General features: G+C 40.7%; 1 protein-coding gene across 12 annotated transcripts in view; it reads left to right on the plus strand.

Annotated features, from left to right (window-relative positions):
- Positions 1–23,609, plus strand: part of sfmbt2 (Scm like with four mbt domains 2) — a 50,242-nt gene extending 26,633 nt beyond the window's left edge. For 8 of the 12 annotated variants that reach the window (XM_074625510.1, XM_074625515.1, XM_074625516.1 and 5 more), the window contains 16 exons: positions 5,588–5,676; positions 6,705–6,954; positions 7,785–7,873; positions 8,360–8,461; positions 9,502–9,732; positions 11,457–11,583; positions 11,741–11,854; positions 11,944–11,986; positions 13,459–13,526; positions 16,450–16,589; positions 17,020–17,129; positions 18,625–18,800; positions 18,956–19,122; positions 20,093–20,407; positions 21,443–21,565; positions 22,614–23,609. In XM_074625510.1, the coding sequence (XP_074481611.1) occupies positions 5,588–5,676; positions 6,705–6,954; positions 7,785–7,873; positions 8,360–8,461; positions 9,502–9,732; positions 11,457–11,583; positions 11,741–11,854; positions 11,944–11,986; positions 13,459–13,526; positions 16,450–16,589; positions 17,020–17,129; positions 18,625–18,800; positions 18,956–19,122; positions 20,093–20,407; positions 21,443–21,565; positions 22,614–22,754 (2,285 nt within the window). In that variant the 3' untranslated portion in view covers positions 22,755–23,609. The remainder of the gene's footprint in view (positions 1–5,587; positions 5,677–6,704; positions 6,955–7,784; positions 7,874–8,359; positions 8,462–9,501; positions 9,733–11,456; positions 11,584–11,740; positions 11,855–11,943; positions 11,987–13,458; positions 13,527–16,449; positions 16,590–17,019; positions 17,130–18,624; positions 18,801–18,955; positions 19,123–20,092; positions 20,408–21,442; positions 21,566–22,613) is intronic. The other 4 variants (XM_074625518.1, XM_074625520.1, XM_074625517.1 and 1 more) reach the window with 1 other exon arrangement.
- The last annotated feature ends 1,143 nt before the right edge of the window (positions 23,610–24,752 follow it).

Below are 24,752 nucleotides of genomic sequence, written 5' to 3' on the forward strand. Positions count from 1 at the left end.
AATCCTTCCACACACACATCTCCACTGTATGTGCTCTGTTCCCGCAGGCCTCTTTACTGCAAACACATCACTAAAGTAATTAATATTTACACAAACTGCTCTAATATGCACTGCCCTGTCGTGAAGAGGGCTATAAAAATGTTAACAGCCCGGCGCCCTGAAACTGTCCGGGTGTCACTCGGCCGCTCACAACTCTCTCAATAAACACTGTGTGACAGTTTAAATGCTGCGGTCGTTACACTCACGGCCGTCACTTGAAATGAAAGTAGGTAATAGTTTGACTTGGCTTTCTATACCTCGTGTGTTCAGAGAGGGCTGTTCGTCTCTTAGTCGGAGGGGGAATCGAGCGTAATTTGCTCCCATTAACTCTGATTAGAATCTGTTGCGCTGCTGAGACGATTCTTCTTCTTTAATTATAACATTGATTATCCAAAGGAAAGCTTTTAAATAAGCCCTGTGTGCACAGAGCCGGCGTTTGTTTACAGGGAAGAGGAGCTGGCGCAATATGCAAATATCAGGTTTCATACATGTATTTGTTTTTAATGCTGGATATTTGCATGATTTCAGCCAAGCTTTGGTGCAGCCTGGGAAGAGGAGGAGGAGGAGGAGGGAGGAAAGCTCTGCGATAGCGTAGCGGTATGGGGGATGTTTTGAGGAGCTCCTCCCTCAAGGTTAATTATGCACTTATTGTTATGTGAAAGTCGGGCTTTCGCCTCTACGTGTCTGCTGCCTTTGGGATGGAAATTAAGAAAAATAGATCATTATTTATATATATAAAAAATGCACTACGGTATAATGAAACTGCAAAGTGGGGGAGGGAGAAGGAAGAAGAGAGAGAGAGAGAGGGTGAAGGAAGTTTTAGCTTCTGCTGCTACCGTTTCGGCTGAGCTCTAAATGGCTTCATGACTAATCTCAGCAGGATCTGTAAAAATAGTTTATCTATTTCTGCACACCCGAGATCAACACAGCAGTATGTGTGTACAGTGTGTGTTCTTACAAAGTCCAGCAGCAGCAGCAAGGAAAGAAAATAGTCTCACAGGAAAAAACACTATTATTAAACAGGCGTATAGAGACACGCACTGTTCACGTTACCTTCGCAGGAAAAACGCTGATTTATTTCGCCAAGTAAATTCCACAGTTTGTTGATTTGATTCAGAGAAGGATCTCTGGAGTCCGAAGAGGATTTATTGATTTGATCTCATAAGTCAATTATGTATTTAAGATCCTGAGCAGCCTCTGTGGAGCCAACTGTCAGTTATTATTACTCAAATCTTCGGATTTATTATAATAACTACACTAAGTATCTGAACAACTGTTTCCAAAACAAACTAGAAAAAGGCTCAGTTTTTCCAAAGAACTACACAATGTTCGAGTTAGTGCGTGAAAACATGGTTTTCTTTTCACTGTATATCACTTGCTCTAGTCTTCCAGTAAACATTCGCAAACAAAAAACAATAAAGAATAGACAGAAACTAAAACCGATATATAAAAAAGAAGGAATAGACATACATCTCCTTAAGAAGCTGCGTATTTCTATGTATGCAGGACTAGTTAGGTGCCAAAGAAGTGTTCGAAAGAACAAGAACATTTTAGATGTGCTCATTTGTGCTGGATATTGCAGATGTAAATACTATAAATAGGTTTAATTGAATTCAAAATGACTATTCTTTGCATGTGAAATGTTTTTTGGAAGTTGAAGTTGAGGGATGAGACGTGATTAATCGCACAAATGAAGATAATTACAGAAGTGGGAATAAAAACTGGAGATCTCATCTCATAATTATGACATCTGGTAGCAGGTGTAACAACAGGTTCTGTGACCTGATTAGGATTTTCACCTCTATTGCCACTGCAAACATTTTTTATCATATTTTATGCTATTTCATGCTTTATTTTGACAGCTGTGAGAGCTAATCATTAAGCAGTAATTCATTGCTGGAGTGATAATGTTATCTTCTTTGGTGAATGTAAGGCTCTTCTGTAGATAATGTGGGCGTGATTGTCAGATTGTCGGAATTGGAAAGTTGCAGAAAATTGACAGACGATGACGAGCACTTTGTTTGAAGCATACTTTAAAATAAACACTTTAAAGTAAAAGTGCTGAAAGCGACTGTAATCAGTTGAAGTGTAATCACTGAAAGTAGCTGAAGTATCCTCTGAACTGAAGCACTGAAAGCATAAAAAAGTGAGCAAACTAACGAGTGAACAAGCTGATGACAGAAAAAGTAGGAAAGTAGGAGATGTGTTACATAAGCAAGAGAAAAGTTGAAATATCTCAATTGAGAACTTAATATACAGTTTTTTCATGATTTAAGTAACTGGTTACTAATAGCGGTTAAAGTGGATTCTTCTGTGACGCTTGTTTATTTATTTATTTTTTAAATTTTATTATTATTGTTATTATTTATTTTATTATTATTTTTAATTTATTTGTTATATTATTATTTTATTATTTATGCATTAATTAATTATTATTTTTAATTTATTTATTTTATTATTATTTTATTACTTATATATTTATTTTATTTTATTAAAACAAATATTTATTTATTTTTGGTTTGATTAATAATGCGCATTAAGTTCATTATTTAAGTTAGAGAAAGGGGTAGGACCTTATATGTGTTTACTTCTGCCTACTCCTTTTCGAACATATATTTATTTAGTTTATTTAGAATTTGCTGTATATGTTTACGATTCATTTTATTGGTTATTCTTGTTTTTTATTTGCTTATTTTATTTGTTATATATTCGAAAAATAAATCTAATCTAAATTCTGTCTTTAAGCTATTACATATAAAACCCTGTATTTTATGTTTTCCAGCTGTTTACTGAAGACTTGGAAATGCAAAAAAAAAAAAAAATTACTTCTTGCATGATAAACACAGTACTATACGTGCTCAGAGACTAATCTGCTCTTTACGCTGGAAAACAAAACAAAAACACTTGACTGAGCCAAACAACCTGAACCCAGAACCGACTTTCATTATCAGCATGTTTCAGTGTATGGACTACATTTCATTTTCTCTTCAGCTTGATGCTAATCACTGCTGCAGGGAATGTCAGCTCACACAGCGTGTTGTAGTCATTCTGTAACCGTGACTCATTCGGCAACATTTCACTGACTCCCAACAAGTGTCTGAGTTTGTGGAGGTTTTTTTTTTGTATGTAAGTGACTAACAGGAAAAACATGCAGGAATCTGAAGGCCGCTCAGCATCTTCCTAGGAATGTAAGCTCTGTATTTTGGGGGGGGAGGGATAAACAGCAAATGAAAAGATACACGAACAACGCAGGAATTAGATAACACTGGTGCACTGTGGGAAACAGGAAGCAGATAAAACCACATCATGTCCCCTCATGCAAACGTGCTGGAAGTTGGCTTTTTAGCACGACTCTGGAGAGACGGAGCTCTGGTCCACCTGGGATGTGTGTTTTATTTGTGTTGTCATGTTCTGGTCACATTGTAGGGACACAAATCTGTTCAAACAGACACATTGAGGGGATTCATGTCCTGCTGGTCCCCACGAGGATAGCAAAGTCTGTCCACAAATAAGGGATGAATCCACCCCGCCAATAAATCACAGCCGGCCTCATCACAGACAAAAACTCTATATTATTATACTATGGGTCAATAGTTTGCTAGAACAGCCCTGTCTCCTAAAACACATACATACAGCTTCTCAGTTACGTTTTGAGGGAAACATTTTGTCACAGATTACGTTTGTCTTTGACGTATCTTACATTTGTAATGATAGTCTGCAGAAGGCTTCAGCGAGTGACGTAGTACAACAAGCGACGCACAGAGCAGGTGATGTGATTACTGAAAGTCATGTCTATAAGGTAACCCGCAAATTGTGAAAACTTGCAAAAACCCTCGTGAGACGCTCTGCCCGACGACCTATCCTAACATTATCCATTCAAGGTCAATGCCTGACCTTAACCATCTCGTAAGAGTTTTCCAACTTGTGGGTTACCTTCTGGACACAACTGTAAGTTATGTGGTTTAATAACGTTACTGAAAATTACGTGTTTTAATAGCGAGTATAACAAGCGAGAAAGTCCACTAATGGGTAGGCGAAAGGGCTTGGTTGATGGGTCAAACAAAAACAGGACTTTCCCCAAGGAGACTGTTCATGTCCCGCGTAAAACCAAAAGTCAACTTATTTGAAATAACGTAACAAACTTAGTTATTTTAAAACAAACAAAGTAGTTTTGTTGCTCCATTTGTTTTGTTTTGATGCATTTTACAGCTTTGACCACCTGTTTAAAAGTCCAGGAGGAAAAACATTTCCCTTAAAAACGTATTTGAAAATGCAGTTTAGTTGTATGGGAACGTATTTTTGTGGGAGACGGAGGTTTGTAGGACTGCAACTAACGATTAATTTCCTTGTCGATTAGTCTGTCAGAAACAATAAAGTTGTTTTAGAGAGGAGTTGATTCATCTGTGTGATCATTTGAGTTAAGAGACGCCACGTAATTCCCCTCATGTCTCGTCTGAACTACAAACTGAGGCGAGGTCGAATCAGACAGAAATCATAATACCACACTGGGTATTTTTAGGGGAAAGCCCTGACATGAATATATATTTTTGGTCGTCTATCGTCTATCTGGTAAACTGAATTTGTTTTCAGATCATTTTCCATCAATATTCGTATTATTTTAGTAGCATTCAAGATTTCAGTGTTTTCTTTCCCTCATTTGTGCCACAGATCTGTTTCTTAAAGTCTCTCTGAGTCTGACATTTTCAGTTATGATTTAGGCTTCTTTCATATGTGGTCTTAAAGCTGACACATATCTAATTTGTGGCATTGTGACCTCAGCCTCAACAGTCATTTTGAATTCATGCACCACCCGTTTACCGCTCCCAGTGGAAGTTACCAGTCACTACTAACCTTTGATACCTGAAATTCTGGATGAAACCTGTTTCTGTTCTCACATCTCTGCAGAGGAAACAGCCACTTCTGCTCTTCATAAAGCCATCATCAAAAGTTTTTGTTTTTGTTTTGCCTACTTAACCCTCATTTTTATTTTACTCTCAAATTTGCAGCTGTTATTGTGCACATTAACATTTAAATGGCACCGCTCAATACGACATAAATCAGTGTTTTTCATTTTGATGTGTTTACTTGTGTTGAAACCTGCCAGATGCACGCCTAAAAAAAATCAGATCTGAGCCATAAATCAGTATTGAGCATTAATGTTTGCAGCGTGAATAAAACCATCAAGGCTTCAGAGGCTTTTCAAGGAAAAGAAAACACTGAATACGTGAATTTTTTCTCACTTGTTTTGCATAAAAATGATCAAATTCAGAGACACTCATTGTTAAAATACATCACATCTTTAGTTTTAATTAAAAAATCTGTATCTGCCTTTTAAAAAAAAAACATATTAGTACGAATGCTGTGTTTGTGTTTGCAAGTATATGCATGCACTTACTCATGCATGCTGTTCTCTGGTGACTACACTTAACAGTTCAACGTAGTGGCTCATAATTAATAATTCATCAACAGCACAATAGTGAGCTCACTCTGATTGTTTGTGTGTTTCTCAGCCTTGGCTCTGTGTTTTGTTTTTTTTGTCTCTCTGCAGCCATCAAGGAGAAATACAGCGACTGGACAGAGTTCCTGGTTCAGGACCTGACCGGCACCAGAACGGCACCGGCCAACCTGCTGGAGGGGGTGAGTGTGTTCACACTGAGAGTCTCTCATAGGGAAGGGAAGGGGGCATCAGTTACCTACGTCACATTTTCTATAATTCTGTCTCTAATGTTATGGTTTCTCCTCGCTGACTTAAAGGAAAAGACAGAACTTTTGTAGTTGTAGCAGAACTTAATAGTTTGTTTATTTTGAAATGGGGTTGTGTCATAGTCAGGGTATTACGATCGGCACTGTGCTGGTACTCCTGTCTGCTTCTCCAAAACTGGGGGCGTGCCGACCGTCATCTACTGTAGGTAGTACCTCATACAACCCCTCTTCAAAACACCTAAATTATCCCTTTAATGTCATTGTTAAATAGGACGCTACAGTACAGAAGAGGAAGAATAAATTTAACCAGCCTGATTTTCAATGAATGCAAATGTTTGGACACAATGGTTTGGCCTTTAGCATCTATTTTTTTGCTCTTATTGCATAGCACTGTTACAAAATAGAGGAAGGATTTACACAAAGGAGATTTTCTGTTCTCTGTAATATGAAACACAGCTGACCTTTGAGCTAACTGGTCTCGATCTAAGCCACTTTCTGATTGAAATTTGGGCATTTTGTGCCTTTCTTTGGGGGGAACAATGTCCAACAAAGGACCTCAGCCGGACTGGAGTTGACCCAAGGACATTGGGGTTCATATTGGGCGCCTTACGCCCTCAGAGTTAGATGGGAAGATTGAGACCAGCCGCCATGTCTGGACAGTAAATATGTAGCTGGAGCCAGCAGGCCGCTGCTGGCTGTAGCCTGATATATAACAGACAGATATGAGAGTGGTATCAATCTTCTCATCTAACCCTCGGCAGCAAAGCAGATAAACATATTTCTCAGAATGTCAAATCATTGTTCTAAACTGAAAAAGACACCACATACTAGAAAGGAAAGAACAATGATGCAAAAAGAAAGCTCTTAAAAAAAAAGTTCTGTAGGAGGTTTAACTCAATAAACCACTCAGATGATCTTTTGAGATTTTGGACTAAAACCGTCTCTCTGTGCGTCTTTCTCAGCCTCTGAGAGGTAAGAACACTGTGGATCTGATCGTCGAGGGCTCGGTTCTGGAGCTTCAGGACGTCTCGGGCCCGTTCCTCTACTGGCCGGTCCGAGTCATCCAGAACGTGGGAGGGAGGCTGCGTCTACGCTACGCCGGCCTCTCTGAGGACCACCAGGCTCAGGACAACTGGCTGTTCTACCTGGACGTCAGGCTCCGCCCGTTCGGCTGGGCTCTGGAAAACCGGCTCTCCTTAGAACCGCCTACAGGTGATGATCTAATCTGCTCGCATCTTTTCATTTACCGCCCGGCCTGAAGCTGCTGTGGTGATCAGGAGGAACTTTGATTTTTCCCAAACTTAATTACTTAATTATTTAGCCCTTTATGACTGTTTATTTTCATTATATACTGATCTGCTTTTTACTTTCTTGATTTCTCGATTAATCTCTTAATAGTTTGGTCTATAAAATGTAAGAAAATAGTGAAAAAGAGTCGAAGGTGACGTCTTTAAATGACTTGTTTTGTCAACAACAACAGTCAAATCTAAAATATATCAAATTTACTATCATGGAAGACTGAAAAAACAGTAAATATTCACATTTGAGAAGTCAGAATGAGTAAATCTTTGTCATTTTTGCTTTAAAGAGATCACTTACATGATCAAACGATTAGTAAAATTGTTGCAGATTAAATTGAAAATGAATGCCTTTAAAAACATGATAATTAAAATAAGATATCCGCTTGTGTTGCCCAAAGTTATCAAAGATTGCAAACATGCAAAGCTAAATTTGAGGGGAAATGTGTATAAAATGATGCACAAAACAGGATGTAATGTTAGAATCGTACAGCTGCTGTGAGCTGTTGGGACAAACAGATACAGATTATGTATTTTATACTGTCAAACAATGTTGTTTTTTGTAAATTTTAAGAGATTAAAGTGGAAGTTTTATGGGAAAATCATGAGTTAATGTAACTTAAAGGCCGTAGCACAAGAGTCCTCATTAAAATCCTTACGAATTAAATTATTTTTGACTGCACTGGCAACACTGACTTTATGTATTTTAACTTCAACTTTTCACATCGTCTCTCGGCTCCTCAGGACTCAGGTCGCTGAAGAGCGCCGCCGACTGGCAGGAAGCTCTGGAGGACGCTAGACAGAAGAGCTCGCTGCCGCTGGAGGTGTTCAAGGTGAGTCACTACAGTCCACACACAGTGTGTGTGTGTGTGTGTGTGTGTGTGTGTGTGTGTGTGTGTGTGTGTGTGTGTGTGTGTGTGTGTGTGTGTTGGCTCAGAGCCAGACTGCAGGACGACCTGGATGAGATGAGCTTTGTTTTGTTGCCACTATTACCTCTATTGTCTGAAGCTGATTTATGATATAAAACTGGGATAATAAATAGTAACGCAATATTTTACACGTTTGTAATTTCCTAATAATTTACTAGCGTGCTTCCTTGACAGAATTATGTAATTTGGCACCAATTTGGTAGGAATTCAATAATTCATATTTATTTTGGCCTGATGTTCGCCACCATACTGAGATGATGAGGATAACATGTTACCTCATTCATTACGTGCCCACCCAGCAGGGTTTGCATGACCTACATTGTCTCGCATGTGTGCACGTTAACAAAAGTGGAGCACATTTGTCTGAAAGTCTTGACTTTACTGTGTCAGGACCACGTAGACCTGCCCGAGCACTCCTTCAAGACGGGGATGAAGCTGGAGATGGTTTCTCCGTGGGAGCAGCTACAGATCTGCCCTGTTTCTGTCACCAAGGTGAGCCACGTCGCAAACAATGTCTTATCTATAGAAACATGTATATATATATCAAGCAACCTCCTCCCTCGAGCATTCCTCAGCTGCCTTTATTAATGTGGCATTGGATTTTTAACGTTTCTGCCAAGAAGGTCGCCTCTTAGATTCCAGTGACTGTAATATTTCATCTCTTATGTGTCCCACTAATGCTGACTTCTTAATAAATCTACCTACACTGTGCTGTATTTATAAAGACTTCAATACGTAGAGCTATATGTGTTGCATTATAAAACAAGTAGACTCATTGTGTGACATCTAAATCTTCTGTTTTTGGAATAAAGCTGTAAAAAGTCAATATTTTAAAGCTTAAATCTTGAAATTTCATCCCAGTTTTCTGCTGATGTTTCGAAAAATTGTGAAAATTGTGTTTTTTTATGCACACAAATTGAAAGTGTTTGGGTGATAATGGGTGCTATTTTAAAATAAGGAAGTGTGTACTTACGTGTGCAAATCTTCCAAAAAATACCACCCAAAAAGTACTTAAAATTAAAATCTTTGAAATTGCACAATTTACTTTAATTTATTTAATAATTCATACATATATAATTTATTTTTAAATATTTTTTGAGGAAGGAAATTCAAAACATGAATTTATCTGATGAGAATTGTTTTTTAAAATTAATTTCATCGATGCTTTAATTATTCAGTATTAATTAATTATTAATAATGTTTAAAATTCACTATTAATAATTAGTTTTATGGCCCTTGTTTGCTTCCATACCCGACTTAAATGAGCCCTCCAGCAATTTTAATATTGCACTTCCACAGATTAAAAGTAAGAAAATGAATGCAGCAGAGGCTGAGATATCAAAAAAACACCTGATCCTACATTTCCCATGGTGCACCTCCAAAGCATCTTTCTTACATTTGTAGTCTCCAAACCGAAGCAAGTGCCCCTTTAACAGTAAAAAGAAGATGGCGACTAAAGAAACAAACAGATTTACGCATTTGTTATCAAAATGTTGCATTTAAATTTCCTCCGCTTGTTTCTTCCTCTTCAGGTCTACAACGAGAGCTACTTCCAGGTAACGCTGGACGATCTCTCCGTTGACGCTAAGCCGCGGTTCGTGGTGTGTCACGCCAACTCGCCCGGCATCCTGCCCGTCCAGTGGTGTCTGAAGAATGGCGTGGGTTTGGAGCGGCCCCGGGGCTACGAGGGCCAGGACTTCGACTGGGCCGACTACCTGAAGCAGGGCGGGACAGAGGCGGCTCCCGACGCCGGCTTCCCTGATGTAAGACCGGCCGGATCAGATGCCTTTTTTCAAACCGAGAAAGTTCTGAATGATATTACTAATATTTGCTCAGATTGAAGTGGGTTTAGCTTTCCTGGGAATTACGTGAGGTCCCAAAAGTGCATGAAGTAGTAAAAAACTGTTAACACAAGAGTGAGCGGGAGATGTTAATCTGTGAGTACAGCCAGAAGCAATTCAGTAATAAGTAAGTAAGCTCGGGGAAGCAGCTGTGCTCTGCTCATTATTAGAGTTGGGAAAGTTAACCACACACAAGTTTGCTAATCCAACCAGTTAGTCCTCATCCTTGAAATGTTTTTTTTTCTCTTGTATGCAAATCATACAATTAGAAAACTCTTCTGCTAAAGAATAAATTAGTCTTTTGTGAGAGAGGAATGCACAAAGATGAGCTTTACGCTTTGTCTGACTTGTTTCCGAACATCATGTCTTGGTTTTAACAAGAGAAAAAGCCTCAGGGATGACGACTAACTGATTGCTTTGACAAATGCATGTCTCGTCAACTCTCCCACCTCTGGTAAAGAGCAGAACATACCTGTTTCCAGAGCGTTGGGAAGCTTTGGTGATGCATTGACTTGCTCCACCTGGGTGAAGGTCGGTGAACTGTGTGAACACCAAGGACAATGATAGAAAAAAAGTTTAAAAACTGCATCATTGCTTCTCTGATAAAGTCTGATACGTTATATTTTATAAATATATTACAATATTATCAATAAACCAAATACAACTAAAAATTCAGCAGGATATTCATCACATTATCTGACACAGATTGCAACCAAGATGTTATTTGACCCTTCGGGTACACTGGCCCCTTTTCCCACTGGACAAAAAAACCCCACTAACATCTGGCTTTTGTCTTCAGTGGGAAAGGTTATAATCAGCATTCATTCGCAGGACAAATAACTGCAGTAGTCATGGGCATTTATCAGCTCTAGCTCAGATCAGCAGTGATGGAAACGTGACACCTGTGTGGACATGCTCAATTTTTTCCGGTGCGATGCTAAGTGACACGCGTTGAAGTGAATATAATAAATAAAATCAACAGGGATTTGGACAATTATTACAATTTATTAACATACAAAGCCACCAGACTTCGTCTTATTAGTCTTATTGGTTATTATTAGTCTTTCCACTGTTCAAACAATCACCAACTCTGGTGCAGCCGTTATATGCGGTCCTAAAAGCTACCAGACTCCATTGACTGAAACGGTAATTTAACCTCGTGGGGGGTTAAAACTCATCAAAACCGTCTTGGTTAGTCTTTCCACTGTTCCAACAATCACAAACTGGTTTGAAAGTTTGAATGAGAGACTGACATAACATTTACTCATAACCCTGCGTGCCCATGAGGTCAAACCTGACTCAGCAGGAAAAACAAATTCAAAAGGCCAGTGCAACGGCACGGCATACTCGCAATGGGAAAGGAGTCTATAGTCGCATATTTCTTACCAGGTTTTCCTAAAAAAAAACTGCATATGCATGCTAATTTTGGTGGGAAAAGTGTATAACATGCAATGAACCGGCAAAATCCCTGTTATTGCAGCTCGTGTGAGGTGAAAATCAGTTTTCATATCTTGTAATCTGAGTCCAGGTTTAAGTTATCTGAGGTTAGATCGTTGTCCTAAATGTAAAATAAACTCTACCTCTCTCTTTCTCTCTCTCTCTCCTCTACCCTTCTCCTCCTCATGTGTGTGTATGTGTGTGTTCAGACATGGCAGAACAGAGGCTTTGCCAAGGACATGTGGCTGGAGGCGGTGAACCCTCACCGGCCAGCGGAGGTGTGTGTGGCTCAGATCACACAGGTCAGAGGACGCCTGCTGTGGCTCCGACTGGAAGGTACAGACATATGTGTGTGTGTGTGTGTGTGTGTAGGATTAAGTGTCGGAGGATTAGGTGTCAGAGGACTCCTGCTGTGTCTCGGTGTGTTGTGTTGTGTGACAGCTCACCTCTCTCTCTCTCTCTCTCTCTCGCTCTCTCTTTTTGCTGTCTCCAGGTGTGGCGAAGCCGCTGTCAGAGTGCATCGTGGACGTCGAGTCCATGGACATCTTCCCTGTCGGCTGGTGTGAGGCCAACGCTTACCCTCTGACCCCTCCACTCAAACCTGTCTGTATGTTCACACACAAACACAAGCACACAGAAAATACACACATATTTAGTTTGGAGTGACAGCTTAATGCAGACTGTGTTTTTCTGCAGGCCAGAAGCAGAAGAAGATAGCGGTGGTCCAGCCAGAGAAACAGTAAGAAAACACATTTATCCATCAAAACTTTGACTGATGTGGGGCTCACGCTCAGGCCTGTCATGATAACTACTTTTTTGGACGATATATTGTCCAGAAATAATTGCGATAAACGATATTATTGTCATTTTAAGACCATCTTATGCCACTGATGATGATGATAATATCATAGCATAATAATGCAATTACACCCTTTAAAAGAACAATGAACGTTAGTAATATTCAGACATAGGAATTGGCATTAGGGTTGGGCAATGTGCTTACACTCCTGATCCCCCTCACCCGTTGCCATACTTACAGCTGGTCGATCAGCTGTTCTAGCGGCGGAGCATCGTAACACACTTGATTCAAACTTGACAGAAACAAAATAAAACTCAGCAAAACCGTCTTGTTTAGTCTTTCCAACAATCAAAAACTCTGGTTTGGTCTAAATAAACTCTTAATTCGCACAGTTAGATGTGCAAATATGCCGGATCTGCACGTTGTTTACCCCTCGCTGCCTCTCTCTGCTCACTGTACAGCGGCTGAGCATCCCTCGTTCCCGTTAAATTAGCAAAATAAAATGACAAACATCGCCCAAATAATCACCAAAAAGTAACAACCGACGATGTACAATACCAATCACCGATTGGCAATATATTTGTCCAATCGCCCAACCCTAGTTGCAATGTGAAAAACATATTAAAATATCCTAAAACAGATTCAATAATAACTTCTATAATATAAATATACAATACAATATACAATATAAATCTCATAAATGCATCATCTTTATTGTGGAAGATTTTATCGGGAACAATTTTGATTGTTTTATCGCTCAGCTCTAATTCAACATTTATTAAAACTGCTCCTCAGCGTGTTTTCCAGGTGTAAAATGAAAATGGAAATGAGAGTGAAATATTGTCCTCTGTAATATAACCACAGCCGTCGTCTGCTTCGCTTCAGCGTGGAGGAAAAACGGTTTCATTCACAGCCTTTTGTCTTCCATCTTTCTACCTGTGAGCCAAAAAACGAAAAGTAAATGTTCCTCCAGAAAACCCCCGAGGCGTTTCTCCCTCTCCGTCACTCCAAAGACATTAATTGAAACAGTGGCTTTTTAGAGCAAGAATTGCCTTCCCGGGGCGCTGATTGATTTTGTTGACAAATGACATGTTACAGCGTCGGCTGGCGAACGCAGCCCCGGAGAAATATGAGGTGTTCGGCAGCACTTTGTCAGCTCTCTCATCCAACCGCTGATTCCATTCCTCACCTTCGGGGGAATCCTTTCATCAATACTCGCTCCCCGCCACCTCGTCCCCCCCGCTGCTTTCTAACCCACCCGCTTCTAAATCTGACGGAAACTCTCGTAGCTGTTACAGAGATTGATCCTTTCAATGAGCGATCATTTGATTGCTCTGTTGTATCCCGTCTGATTAGATCAGTTAGATAATTTTATCGATTAGTTTGACTGTATTGATTGCCTCCTCCCGCAGGTTGGCTCCGTCCCAGCCGTTAGAGACGAAGCCTGTCAACCTCTGCCAGCCCGTCGTCATGGATCCAGGTAATCAACCGCCGCGTTACACATGATTTATCTCCAGTAATTAATGCTAATGAGCTGCTGTGATGAGAGTTAAAGGGAAACCCTCGACCCCAGTTTGTGATGCTCACTATTTAGTTTGTGTTTCTTCAGACATGAATCTGGTTGAAAGGAAAGAAGAGGGAAGGGAAGGAAAGAAGAAGGGAAGGAAGGAAAGAAAAGGAGAAGGAAGGAAAGGAAAGAAGAGGGAAGGAGAGGAGAGGGAAGGAAAGGAGAGGAGAAGGAAGGAAAGAAAAGGAGAGGGAAGGAAAGGAAAGGAGAAGAGAGGGAGGGGAAGGGAAGGGAAGGAGAGGAGAGGAGAAGGGAAGGGAAGGAAAGGAAAGGAAAGCATAAGGAAGGAAAGGAAAGAAGAGGGAAGGGAAGGAAAGGAGAGGAGAAAGAAGGAAAGGAGAGGAGAAGGAAGGAAAGAAGAGGAGAAGGAAGGAAAGGAAAGGAGAGGAGAAGGAAAGAAGAGGGAAGGGAAAAAAAGGAGATGAGAAAGAAGGTTAGAGAGGAGAAGGAAGGAAATGAAGGAAGAGGAAATGAAAGTAGAGGAGAAGGAAAGAAGAGGGAAGGGAAGGAAAGGAAAGAAGGAGGAGGAGGAATGAAAGAAAATAAGGGGGAATGGAAGGAAAGAAAAGAATGAAGGAAAGGAGAGGAGAAGGAAGGAAAAGAAAAGGAGAAAGAATGAAAGGAAATGAGAAGAAAGGAGAGGGAAGGAGAGGAGAGGAGAAGGAAGGAAGGAAAGGAAAAGAAAGGAAAGGAAACAGGCTTTAGTGTTCCTTTTGGCAGCACCGTCCAGAGTACCACTGTGTCGTCTCCATGTAGGAGATGAAAGTGATCCTGACGGTGTAGTAAATTATCTCGGTGAGGAAACGCCTCAGACACAACAACAGAATAATGTTTTGTTATTAACGAACACAAAGAGCAGCTACAACAACACGCAGCTAGTTTGTCCTGTTGAGCCTCATTTCCTCTTTTTCTCTCACATAAAACAATACACTAGAAAAATGCACACAAATGATTGGTTTCCCTGCGTGCTCATTGAACGGTGCTGCAAAGGAAATCGTCATTTATCACTAATGAATTAGAGGAAACTGAAACATGAGATTTTTACTGTTGCTGCTCTCAAACTACTACGTTCTGAATCTGGATGGTTATCAGCTGGAAGCAGGAAAATACACCCACAGACTAAAACACAGAGCCAGGCTTTTTTTAATCCATGTTATCGTGTTTTAAAATGAGTCTCTCCTTAAAGAAAATGTAATTTTTTTGTCTTATCTTTGCAGTTCTGTCTAGTTTCTGTTAATCCTGTTAAGACGCAGCTTTAAAACGAAGTGCATTTAGAGGTGAAATGAACGTATATGTCGACACGTTCACCTGTTGTAAACATCTGACCTTTAGTGGGTATTCTTTGCGCACATTTTTACACTACAAAAGGACAAATAAAGCTCAATATGTGCCTAAAATAACTGACCAAATTTATGTGGTGCATGCCTGAGCAAGGTTAGGTGTATTTTTGGATGCATTTCAGCAGAACGTGGAAGATATAGTGTTGTGTTTATATGTAAACAACATGTATGTTGAAGCACAAAGAGAGCGATGTTTGTTTCCAGGAGACCCTTGCCCTCTTTTCTTTTTTTTTCCCCAAGTTCCCCCGTTTAAAAAACACCCACTCGCTCATGCATATTCATCCCCTCACCTAATTACTATTCCCCCCTAGCGGTGCGGTTCTAGGTGCCGGCTGCAGGAAGGGCGGAGTGCAGATTTGTTATGTCGACCCTCATTTATCTCCGAGCGGGGTGGGAGTCACATGAACAGGACGTACTTTTAGACTCTACATTCACCTCTGTGGTGAAATGCACAAAGTCAAATACTACTGATATACAAGAATATAAAAAAAATAAGAAGAAAATGCAATTTTTTAGGCCGAAAAATAGCATTAAAAGAACAAAGCATGCACTGTTAAAGGCCCTTCTCCAACAGCATCTTACTCTGGCTTCCTACATGAACACACAATTTCCTGCCTAAGTAGCAATAGTTATTTCATATTTCTATATGTGTTGTTTTTCTCTGTGCTCTTTCTTACTGGTTTAGAGTGGGCGGGGTTCAGTTGGGAAAATGTGATGACAGTTGTTTGTGAGATTGTTTGTCACCGTCTATAAAAATCTGATCGAACCACACCCACACAGTCCTGATGAAGCAGATTAGCTGAGTTTTAGAGTGTTAAACTCTTTATAAATAATACCTAAATATGATTTTTTTCCGCGTACATAACGGCAGTTGTTACATATTTAATTATTAACATTTAATGTTATAGACATATCACATTTTCAGGGGTATTTTCAGACATTCAAGTGCAGGGATCCAAGTGCACAACACTAAATACAAGTGTAAACGACCACCAAAACACATTGTGATCCGATCACTCAACCCACATGCTGAGACGGTCTGGGGCACATTGGACCATGTTTCTTTAGTAGCGTAAATGTTAATGCGTCCTGCTCATAGACTGTATATAAGAAGTGGACGTAGTCACCGTGATGTCACCCTTTGGTTTGTGGCCTACGGTTTTGAAGCCTCGAGTTCGGCATTTTGTGTCCGTCAGCATCTTGTTTTTTTGCAAGCAGAAGTGATAGGAGAGGGTGGAGCACAATACATTTATTGTTTTTGTAGAATAAATTCATCAAGTTGCATTTGGAGTGCATTTTCAAGGCGTCACATTTGGATGCCGTGACAGTTATTGGGCTTATACTGCATTTGTTGTATATGATATGTAGGTAAAAGGGGGAAAAAAAGAGATAAAATGTACTTATTATTTACTTGTTTAATAATTTGTGGGGGTTTTAAAAGAGGTGATTGTTGACCTAAGTTTATATTCCTGTTTGTGGTCTTTTTTCTATCCCAGGCTCAGCCAACGGCAGATACTGCTGCTCCAAGATTTTTGTCAACCACCGCTGTTTCTCAGGACCCTACCTCAACAAGGGACGCATTGCCGAGCTGCCGCAGGCCGTCGGGCCCGGAAAATGCACGCTGGTCCTCAAAGAGGTGGGCTGATGTCTGGAGCATGGGGGGGAGGCGGAGAGGAGCAGGTTTAATCAAAGACTTACACACTTTCAAAGAGAGAGGAGGGCCGACAGAGACGGAGAGGGGGGGGGAGGAGGTGAAAGATGGCGGGTGAGACAGCGATGTCTTGTTAGCCACCTGCAGTTTCCCAGCAGTGCCTTCATTTTAATGTGAGGAGCTGTCAGTCAAGTGTGTTTACACACACACACACACACACACAGCGCCAGCGCCGCGCAGCAAAACAGCCTCCTAATTTCTCCAGAGACTTTCTGGATGTGTGCGAGCATGTCAGGAGTCCATGGTTTTGTAAAGACGACTCTGATCTGCGTTTGTCCTCCTTCATGTTTGTGCAGTCACTTTTTTTCTTGAGAATTGTTGAGGAGTTTATTTTGCGTTTTGTTTTCGCCTCCAGCTGCTGAGCATGCTGATCAACGCCGCCTACAAGCCCGGACGAGTCCTGAAGGAGCTGCAGGAGCTGGAGGATCAGAGCTGGGACTGCCAAGAGGAGACCCTCAAAGCCAAGTGAGGAAACCAAAACACTACGCAGTGAAGGAGAACAGATTGTTTGATTTACTGGTTCTGGTCATTTTCAGGGGCAATTAAGTCATATAATAACAAGCCCTTCTGGTTTATAAATCACAATAAATCAAACTGTGACCACATCTTCCTCAAACATCAGCAGCAGGCCTCACAGAAGAGCCTGTTGTTTTTCTTCTCCCTGTCCCTACGAGTCCAGTTTGCCCCCCTCCGTTGAATTTTGTGTTATTTTTATGCGTTTATGTGAGGTCTGCTGCTGGCTGCACGGAGCCAAATTATTCCACAGCTTCAGGCTGCTTCGTGCTCTCTTGTTTTCTAATCAAAAAACGGCCCCGCTTTTTTTTTTTTTTTCTCTGGCTGAAACGAGAAAGACTCGTCCAGTCATAGGTTCTTGGTGAGTCACCTGGGTCGGGCTGCGGAGCACAGAGATCACATTCATGAGCCAATGTTTTGACAACTCGACAAAGGAGTTACTTTTGATTTTCTGCTGCCCGGAGAGCCGAGTCATCCGAGGGGACTTGTTGGCAGCTCTGATCACACAGAGAGTTAATTATCGCGGGAGGAAAATGTGTTTTTTTGGGGCTGACTTTACATTGATTATTAGGACATGTATTAGTCAATTAGTTTCTCAACAGGAGATTAATCAGCAACAATTCTGATGATTTATTTAATCGTTTAAAGTTGTTTATCAAAGAAACATTTGATTCTCAAAAGTGATGATTTGCTGCTTTTCATTGTTTTTATATCATCGTAAACTTAATATCTTTGGGTTTTGGACTGTTGCTCAGACAAAACAAGACATTTTATACACTAAATGGTTAATCAGATTATAAAAAAAAAAAGTTATCCTTCAATCTATTTGTGTATATGCTTTCGGGTTTTCAATTCGTCCTCCTCTCATGAACACCTGGAGGGAATTTCTTCAAATTTTGCACAAACATCTTCTTGGACTCAAGGATGAACGCATTAGATTTTGGTGGTCAAAGGTCACTGTGACCTCATAAAACACGTTTTTGGCTATAACTCAATAATTCTCTTTTGGGGGGAAACTTGTATTGCTTTATTCTTTCTCTTTGTTGTTTATTAATGCGGATTAAAACCAGAAAAAAAAAGAACAACAAATCTTATTAGGGCTTTAGCCTGTAGATATAATCTCATCTTTAATCTGGGTCTGTTTGGATGTTTAAGAAGTCAGTCACATCAGATTGCAGGTCAGATTTGTCCTTGAACGCTGCCAACAGATCGGCTCCTCCTTCCTAACCTTCGCCATTAGATGGGAGATTGCACAATCGACCCTCCGCTCTCCTGGATAATCCTCAATCAACCATCTGAATTCACTAAAACAGCCCACTTTCACATCATAAAACTGCGCCGCCAATCATCATTCATTGTGGTCGAGTGCTTTTGATGGATTACCGTTTCATTATTCATTGTTCTCATAAATAAAAAGTCTGACAATGTCACGACATCCCTCCCTCAGATATAAAGGGAAAACCTATCGCTCCACCATCCGGATCGTCCGCCTCGCAGACCAGATCCCAGAGTTCTGCCGTAAGGTGTGCGTGAAGCTGCAGTGCTGCCCGAACCTCTTCAACCCCGTCTTCGTCCCCGACAAGTGCCCGGAGAACTGCTCCGTTCAGACCAAAACCAAATACAGTGAGTCTCTGTAATTAAACGCATCACTTCCTGCACCACAGCTATGAGGAAGACTCCAAATCAAAGCTTAAGTGTATAATTGCCTCTGATGAGTAGCTAGGACTTTGTGTTTTTGGGGGGGTGTATTGTTTTCAACATCTGCTGTGCGTCCGCAGCTTATTACTATGGGAAGAAGAGGAAGCTGTCCAAGCCGACGGGAGGAGAGGCGGCGGCGGAGGGAGACCTGGCCAAGCCGGCGCGCCGCAGGAAGAAGAGGAAAGCTATCTTTGTGCAGAAGAAGAGACGCTCGTCCGCTGTGGACTACACTGCTGGCTCGCCGCAGGTTAGATCACACTTCTTCCATAACTTTCACCACCATAACTTTCATATTTAAGAACTCAAATACTGGCCAAAGAACCAAAACAAGTTTCTCCAGGTATATATTTGCTATTTTGCTAAATAACTACCTGAATAAAAACAGTGAAGAGTCAATAAGAGACTCTAGTAGAGCTTAATGAATCTGGGTCTGGAAGTGGCTATTGGAACCCAACACCAAACGTATCTAACTCCTATCCACACTCTCAGTAGAAACTTGAAACTCTTGAGGACAACATGAGTCATCCCGAACGTCACTTACAAGGAACTTCAGACTAATCTCACTTCTGTTCCTGCCCAGCTCAAATATCTCCTCCTATGTGACACCAATGAGACACCAGCGGAGCCTCGACGTGATCAAGTTTCACCAACACTTTGGTTGTTTGTCTGTTGTCGAACATTTTATAAAAACATTTAAACAAAATATTGCGGAAACATTGTTCATGGGGCAAAGAACAGCTGATTAATTTTTATACCAATTGGCCAAAACGTGGTAATAAAGTAGGCATCGTTTCTCACAAAAACTGCCCTTTTAATGTTGGTTTCAATGATGATTTAGTGTCTAAATATGTGCATCTCCTGATGTGAAACTGGTTCTCAAAAGGTACACAACAGAAATAATTTGATGTGGCATTGTTATACTTGATCATGAGTATCATCTAGTTGACATATACAGTATATCTAAAATGAAAGATCCATTTAAATGGGTTGCTAAATCAATAAAAATTTGCATTAAAATGGATTTTGTCTGCAGTGATGATGATATTTGAATAGCTGAGAACAACTGGGGTACCTCAAACAGCGCAAAGAGTTTTAATAACGTTGATTTTAAATGATTTCTAGAGCAACAAGTGAACGGCGTCTGAGGTCTTGCCACCACCTGACTGAAGCCAAAACACAATATCTGTCTGACTCTGAGCCTTTCCTTCCTCCCTCAGGACAGCGACGAGGATGAGGAGATGATGGCGTTGCAGTCGGGCAGCGAAGGCACCAGCTCGGAACCACGCGAGGACCACACCGACGCCTCCTCCGTGGAGGTGACCAGCAGCCGCCCTCGCCGAGCCGTGACGCTGTGCAGGGCCTTCAGCGTCGGCAACACTACGGGCAGCCACGAGGCCCCCGAGGGCCGCAGGAGGTCGACTCGCTCGCTGTCGGCGTACAACCAGAACACCAAGTACCAGCCACCCAAAGGACAAGACATGCAGGTGCAGACAGAGAGACGGCACACTGATGCAGGTTCAAGCCGCACAGTGGTCAGTAACGAGGGTTAGTGTGTCTGGTTTAGTGACACAATTTAAATCAATGAGTAAAATAAGACAATTAAAAATGTAACTTCTGTTGGGTATCGGTACTTGATACCTTTAAGGTATTGACCAAAATAACCCAGTACCATGTAGTATCAAAACTTCTCCAGTCGAACAATACCTGCATTCGATCCTTTTTGTACCCAGAGCTAGAAAAAAAATTCTATTTGTACGGTTTTGCTTGCAGCCAATCACCACAAGCGTCCTTCGGTTTAATGCGATGTATGATAAGCCTACAACCGCAGAAGCTACAACCCATACAGCCTGTGGTGTTCAGTGTGCTGAGATGCCAGTATAGCTTTACTACACACCTGTGGCGTATGATCAAAATAAACGCGGTGGTGATGCCATTTTACGCAACTGAATGCTTCCATTCACATCATCTTCAACGGGACACTCATGAATCGTTTCAACAGCAACCAAACAGAGAAATTGTACGGCATAGCGTACAGCATAGTTTTGCGAGCTGCCATATTTTAAAATCTGGGTTGAGTAAATTAAACATTGCGGTCGCTATTGACGGTAGCTTGGCTATTTAAAAATGTTGGGTTTGCACAGGATGTCCTATTTCGCTCTACTGACGATTCTCTCTGACCAATCAGTGGCCCGTAGTAGTACCAAGAATGGAGCGGTTCTATTGGTACAATCCACCACTTTTGGTAATGGAAACGCAAAAATAACCGTTCTAATGTGTAACGAACTGAACTGAACTGAACTAGACTGCTTGGTGGAAGTCAAATAATGACTGCACAATGCAGCCTGTACAGCATTGTACGACATATTCAACTAGTGGTGCTACAATTTTCAGTAAATCTACAGCGACTTCACCAAGTAACACATCAGCAGAGGAGGATGGATCCAGTTTTAGACTGAATTAGTTGAGGGATGAATTCAGTACATGTGTTTGTGATTCTGTAATTGACAATGTGTGTTTTATGTGTGTGTGTGTGTGTGTGTGTGTGCGTGTGTGTGTGTGTGTGTCAGGTGGAGGAAGAAGAGGGTCAGCTGGTTTTGGACAGAAATCCTCTGGAGTGGAGCGTAGACGAAGTCGTTCAGTTTATCAACTCTACTGACTGTGCGTCCCTGGCCAACATCTTCCAGGAGCAGGTAATAATAATAATAATGAATTTAATTTATATAGCACACTTTAAAATATAGCGAAATCTCAAGGTCTAATTTACGGGTAAACACACACACTTACTTGTGAGGACACTTCTTGTCCTCTTACCATCACAACTACACGCCTAACCCTCTTACTAACCAGACAAAAGGACCAAATACTACTTTAGTAAAAGAGAACACGCGATCACACAATCGTTCAGATCATCTCTGAAGCAAGAAAGAAGTAAATATACTCTCCTCGCCTTTTTCCCCACTGCTTTCTACTTACAACACATTGAGCCAATATTTGTATTTTACTACAGCATCAGATATCAGGAGGTCAGTCGACACCCTGAGTGTTTGATTAGATATTTCTTCAGCTCATGACGTCCCACGAGTCTGACAACATGCCGTCCAAAATCCTTTCTCTTTCTTCATGTCTAGGGTTTATTGTTTTTCACGTTTGTTTAAAAGAAAATTAAAGCTGCAACAATTAATCAATTAGTAATTAATCCTTAGGTTTTCTAGTTTCATATGATAACAGTATCTTCACTCTAGCTTTAAAACAGAGCCAGCAACAACCTCCGAAACATCAATTGCGTTAATGCATTAAAGAAATTAGTGTCGTTAAAACAAATTTGCGCGTTATTTTTGCATTAACTTTGACAGCCTTAATTTAAACCTAAAATTTCAGAAAACTTGTAATATAAAATCTAATTGTCTTCATGTAAGTAGTGAACTGGGGAAGTTTCATGGTGATATCTACTGTATTAGTTACATTTTTTACCCTATTCACCTGTAGCATCTCCCTTTAACTTAAGTAAATAACATGTTTTTGCAGCATGAAAGATACAAATTTTTGGCTCCATAAGGAATGTTAGAAAAACATCTTTCTCTTGAAACAATTGTTGGTAAAGAACGGTGGTAAAGTGGTAAAATGCTGAGGGAATAAAGTCAAATAAAAAAGAAAAATGTGAGCTTCAAAAGCCAGAATCAGCGGAACTGATCTCTCTTTAAATATTTAATATTTCTATGTATCTCTCTTCCTGTGCAGGACATCGACGGTCAGGCCCTGCTGTTGCTAACTCTGCCCACCGTACAGGAGTGCATGGACCTGAAGCTCGGCCCCGCCATCAAGCTGTGTCACCAGATAGAGCGCGTCAAGGTGGCGTTTTACAGACAGTACGCCAACTGATCAAGGAGCAGCACGACTGGGAACTGTTGGATTAGCTGCCTCCTGGTGGAACGTTTTGGATATGTGGAGTTTACGTGCAACAAGAAGGGATATTTTCTGGAGCGGTTGCGTTGGAGAAGCACAAACTAAGTTACAACAGGAGGAGGTTTCCCTACGAGACGTTGAAGGATTAATTTCTGGGATACCGTCGGTGTGAAAATGTGATGCAGTACAAAAACTTCCCTACTGCCGACTCCGGCAGACGAAAACTCATCGGAGTGGATCCGTGTGATTTACCGATCTGTGAAGAAGTTATTATGAGAAGAAGCTGAGGACTCGGTTCTGAAGACATTTGTGTTGATTTATTACTTTTCATTTCCATTTCATTTGTAATAGAGGAGCATTATAGCTTTTAAGTTAAAAAAAAATAATTATCGACCATAAAGAGTTTTTCCCTTTTTTTTGTGTGACATGATTGGTTCTGAAAAAATATATTTGAAAGTATTTAACAAACCAAGAAGTAATATATTTGAAATATTTATTGTTAAATCCTTATTTATAAGGAGTAATCTATTTGGATTTAGAGAATTGATCAGTTATATAATAATGTCAACATGAACTCCTTTTCTTCTGGACAAACCCCTAAAAGTTATTTCACAAACAGAAACAGAATATACATTTATTTAGATTTACACTTTGTGTTCATAAGAGGGAAAAAGCGGAAGATAAGCCCCTCTAAAAATACTTTGTGTTGTGTTGCTCACTTCTCATTGTTACAATCACATGAAACAATCATGTAAGCTATTTTGTGTCCATCTATGCAAATGTGTTGCAGATATTTTTGATAAGTAAGAAAATAAATTTCTATTGATTTTTTATCTGTTTGGTATGAACTTTCTTTCACAATACGACCATGTGTCGAAATCACATAGTAACTAGGGGTGGGGGAAAAAAATAAATACGGCGTAGTATCACGATATTTTTCGTGGTAATATTGTATCGATACATGAATGTTAAGTATTTTTAATTATATAAACTATTAACCTCTTAACAATCCGACGGCCTGCCACTATTCTGCGTTTCAGAGGTCGTCGCTCAGTCTTGAAGATACTGGTATCATGAAACTACAAAACCTAAGGAATCCACTGGTACCAAACATGTCATGTTAGCTTGTTGTGAAGGAGACTAAATAACGCGCCAACACACATTATATTTATTGTCACATTAACCAATAAACTAGCAGCTACGATGGGCCGACTGCACACCACCCACCAGTCAGTTTTAACTCCTAAACTCACTCACTCACTCCTCTTCATCCCCTACGGGACATAATGCTTCAATGAGCTCTCCCCATTGCATTCTGTCCTTGGCAGCATGTTGGGCCTCTCCCCATGACAGGTTCATCTTGTCCAGCTCCTGTATCACAGTTCTGTGCCAGGTGGATTTGTGCCTCCTGGGTTTTCTTTTGCCTGGTGGTGTCCATCTTAAGGCGACTCTCGGGATCCGGTCCTGCTCCATTCTCAGCACATAGCCTAGCCATCTCAGACGTCTGTGGGTAATTTCCTTGGTGATGCTCCAGCTACCGTTTTTTTTCCGGCATATTCGTCTGAGGCATCCATTGTGAAAAACTTCCACTCTCCTCATATCGGTTTTGATCACTTGCCAACTCTCTTAACTCCTAAACACTGCCTGAAAACCGGTTAACAAGCAAAAAGAGAAGTTGAAATCGAATAATTATATAAGTAAGGGATAATGTACAGCGAGCCGGTCATTGTTGTGAAAGAATCCCCTTCAGGGCGATGCTGCACCTTGACGCAAAGCAGAGGGGTCTCTCATCGCCCTGAAAGGGGATTCTTCCACAACAATGACCCGCTAGCTGTACATTATCCCGCTTATTACACGGTTACTTACTTCAGAAATCAATATTTTGACACAAAAACGGTCCGCCAGAGTCCGACATCAGAGAAGCGCCCATAGCAACGGTCTGCTATACATAGCAACAGTCTGTTATATCAGTCT

Source organism: Sebastes fasciatus, chromosome 23, assembly GCF_043250625.1.
Source record: "Sebastes fasciatus isolate fSebFas1 chromosome 23, fSebFas1.pri, whole genome shotgun sequence".
NCBI lineage: Eukaryota > Metazoa > Chordata > Actinopteri > Perciformes > Sebastidae > Sebastes > Sebastes fasciatus.